The 3,729-nt window shown below is 35.8% G+C and overlaps 1 protein-coding gene across 1 annotated transcript; it reads right to left on the reverse strand.

Moving 5' to 3' along the window:
- Positions 1-645: 645 nt before the first annotated feature.
- On the reverse strand, positions 646-3,496 carry LOC113305515. The gene is made up of 2 exons (XM_026554535.1): positions 1,765-3,496; positions 646-1,553 (listed from the first exon to the last, which is right to left on the reverse strand). Exons 1-2 carry the CDS (start codon positions 3,494-3,496, stop codon positions 646-648), a joined length of 2,640 nt encoding a protein of 879 aa, XP_026410320.1.
- Positions 3,497-3,729: the final 233 nt, after the last annotated feature.

Genomic DNA, 3,729 nt, shown 5'->3' on the forward strand with positions numbered 1-3,729 from the left:
GCGTATTATCTATGAGGAAGTTAAAATATACCTTCTTCTTATTTTTTAGAAAGAGAGGAATTCCTAAATACCTCTCATTAGGGTCCATTCTCTTAACATTCAGCATATCGACGATAACATCTCCTTCATATTGGCTGAGTCCTTTTGAGAAGGTGATACTTGACTTTTGATAATTAAAAAGCTGGCCACTGGAAGTGCTGAAAGATTGAAGTATCTATTGAAGATGATTAATATTATCATGGTTGGTCTTGACAAAAATCAAACAGTCGTCTGCAAAAAGCAGATGGCTGATTGGTGGTGCTCTTCTAGCTATCATGATACCGCTGATTTTCTTTGAGAATTCAGCTGCTGTCATAGCTCGAGAAAATATTTCCATTGCGATAATGAAAAGGTATGGAGAGATCGGATCGCCTTGTCGTATGCCTCTAGTAGGTTTAAAGGGAGTACATGGGAAGCCACTAAGAAGGACTGAAATCTCAGTTGTTGAAATACACTGAAGGATAAGAGCACGCCATTTTACTCCAAACCCCATACGCTGCATAACTTCAATTATGAAGCTCCATTCTAGCCTGTCGAAAGCTTTCGACATGTCTAGTTTAAGAGCTAAGAAATTATCTCCTTTCTTCTTCCTTTTTAAAGTATGGATTATCTCAGTGCAAGAGATACATTATCTGATATGAGACGGCCTGGGACATACGCAGATTGAAGAGGAGATACTACTATATTTAACAGATGCTTCATTCTTCTCGCCATCAGTTTTGATATAAGTTTATAGGAGGTATTGCATAATGCAATAGGCCTATAGTCAGCACGGGAGCGTGGTGTATTTTCCTTTGGGACTAGCATGAGTCTAGTCTGATTTAGTTTCTTGCTGACGAATCCAGTTCTGAATAAATCTTGTATCATGGAGACTACGTCATCTTTTATCGTTTCCCATTGAGTTAAGTAAAACCCTCGTGGAAACCCATCCGGTCCTGGAGCCTTCCACGGATCTATACTTTTTAATGTATCTAAAATTTGTTTCTCTGTTGGAATGGCAATTAATCTCTCATTTTCTTGATTAGTGATAACAGATGGAATATGCTGCAGAAAGTTTCCATCTAAGGAAGGATTCGAAGTAGAACTGATTTCCTGAAAATGTGAAGAAAGTAAATTGGATAAGGAAGTACGATCATAACACCAAACCCCATTTTTGTCTTTCAATGCATCAATTCTGTTTCCAGATCTTCTGCGATTCTCATTAGCATGATGCACTTTAGAGTTATTATCCACATCCAAGTAAAACGAGTCTTTGTTTTTTTGCATCCAAAAATCCTTTTTTATATTTTCCCATTTGGTTATTTCCTTCTCCACTGCAATGATTGATGAAGTATTATCTTGGGATATTGCAGATAGATGAAGTGAAACTAGTTGGGAATGCAGATCTTTGATGTTGGTGTCGATATGACCAAACGTCTCTCTACTCCATATACTGAGGCTCCTTCTTGTGGCTAAAAGCTTCTGGTTAACTCTATAAGAAGAACTACCATGAATATTAACACTCCACGCCTTCACTATCTGATCCTTACAAGAATTATCATTCAACCAACAAGAAAAAAAAATCTAGTTTCCACCAGAGTTAGTAACATCAGTTTTTTTATAAATTTAAAAATATGGGAGTATGATCTGATTCAAGTTGTGTTAACTGAGTAAGACTTGTGTCAGGAAAATGAATAATCCAATCATCATTAGTCATAGCTCGGTCAAGTCTGGACTTAATCTTACCCGTATCATGTTTGTTACTAGTCCAGTTATATGGTTTACCATTATAATGGAGATCAATGAGACCAGCATCATGCACACATTGAATTATAGAAGGAGAAGTAGAACTAGAAGCAGTGAACCTTCCACACCTATCAGTAGGATCTAGAGTTATATTAAGGTCTCCAATTAACACCCACGGTTTTTGGATTTCTAGTCCTATGTCTCTAATAAATTCCCATTGTGTTTTCTTTTCTTGAGGGTTACAAGAACCATAGATGCAAGATAGAAGCCATTTTGGCTTAGAGGATTCGGTTTTTACTAGACAATGAAACATATTTATTGATGAGAAAACTATTTCAAAGTCAAATCCATCCTTCCACAAGAGGAGAAGACCACCAGATAAACCAATGGATTTTTCATAAGTTATATTAGGGAAATCTAGATTTTTCGAGAGCTTGATAATCTTATCTGAATTAACCTTAGTCTCTTGCACAAAAATAATGTCAGGATTATGAATTATAGAGAGGTTCTTAAGATGGTTCCTAGTATTAACATCATTAAAACCTTGACAGTTCCAAGCTATTATTTTCATGATGCTAAAATTGCAATACTTCGAAGTAATGAAGAAAACAGGTTTCAAAACAGGATAAGCAAAGAGTTTAACTAGATTTAGGGGATATGTATATACCTGCGAAGAGCCTCTGATACAATCATTCACTGGCGCATAAGTGATTGCAGCTGAGTCATCCGCTTCCATCATAGAGTTGTTGAGATGGTCCATATTAGTATTGTCTTCTCCTAGAATAGTGGAAGAGGGTTGGACATGGATATTATGGGGATTCATTGATGGTTCTTGATTAAGAGAAGAGTTCCTCATGCGCTTGACATTTATAGAATTCACAGGATTTTCATCCTCAATTAACTCTTCCTCTAACTCTTCCTCTATCATGTTTGTAGCAGTATTTCCTTCATCCCCTTTATCAACTTCATCGCCTTCTTTCAGCAATGATTCATATTCAGCAGCAATGAGACTATCCAAGTAGAGCAGAGTAGCAGTATCCTCACATTTATCATCCATATGATCAATTACAAAACACTTTGGACAAATATTTTTTGGTTGAATCTCCCAGTGGTATCTGATCCACACATCCTCATCTATTCTGGTCTTCCACCATCCACCTCTATGAAGAGATTTTTGAAGATCAATCTTAATCCTCGCCTTAATTGTGTTTCCAGCACGAGGTCTGCAGTTTCTCGGTTTTGTTGAAATCTTTCTTCCTATGAAGCCAATAGCTTCATCAATAACAACCACATTCATATGTTCCATTTTCAAATATTTGAAATGAAGAGTAAAGATTTGTTTTTGAAAAAAATATTCACTCAACGGTATATGCTCATAATATTTTTGAACGTGAAAAAGAACTCCATCAATCAGACATGGCCCATCAGCAATCACTTCTTCTCTTTCAGCATCATTGTTCAGTTTCACTAGGATAAGATTTAGACCCATGACTCTAATCTCATTATTACGATACTTTGCCCAAAGAGAGTTGATCTCCTCTCTGATAACTCTCATTTTCATCTTTTTCTTATCAATAAATTTTCCTAAGATCCCAAACGACCATTGTTCAGCAGAAGCATTAATATTTTGAGACGAACCCACAGTTCTTCTTTGAACAGAAGACATATCAATATTAGCATGTCTTAGTTGACGTGAGAGCTGATTGATATGGTCACTTTGATTTTCATACATGGTTTCTGAGGAGTAAGAAGTATGCTCTTTCTTGCAAAAGCTTTATGTACTTATGATCTGTATAACAAAACTTCCTTCAGAATATATAGACTTTCTGGTAGAATAAGAATTCTTTATAGGAGATACATGAATGCGGGAAGTTCTTGATATTTTAGGATATATGAGTATAACAAAATATTGTTTAAAATTATTTTTGAGGACAAAATATAAAGATAATTGAGTTAAATATCTCG

Source organism: Papaver somniferum, chromosome 8 (assembly GCF_003573695.1).
Source record: "Papaver somniferum cultivar HN1 chromosome 8, ASM357369v1, whole genome shotgun sequence".
In the NCBI taxonomy this organism is placed as follows: domain Eukaryota; kingdom Viridiplantae; phylum Streptophyta; class Magnoliopsida; order Ranunculales; family Papaveraceae; genus Papaver; species Papaver somniferum.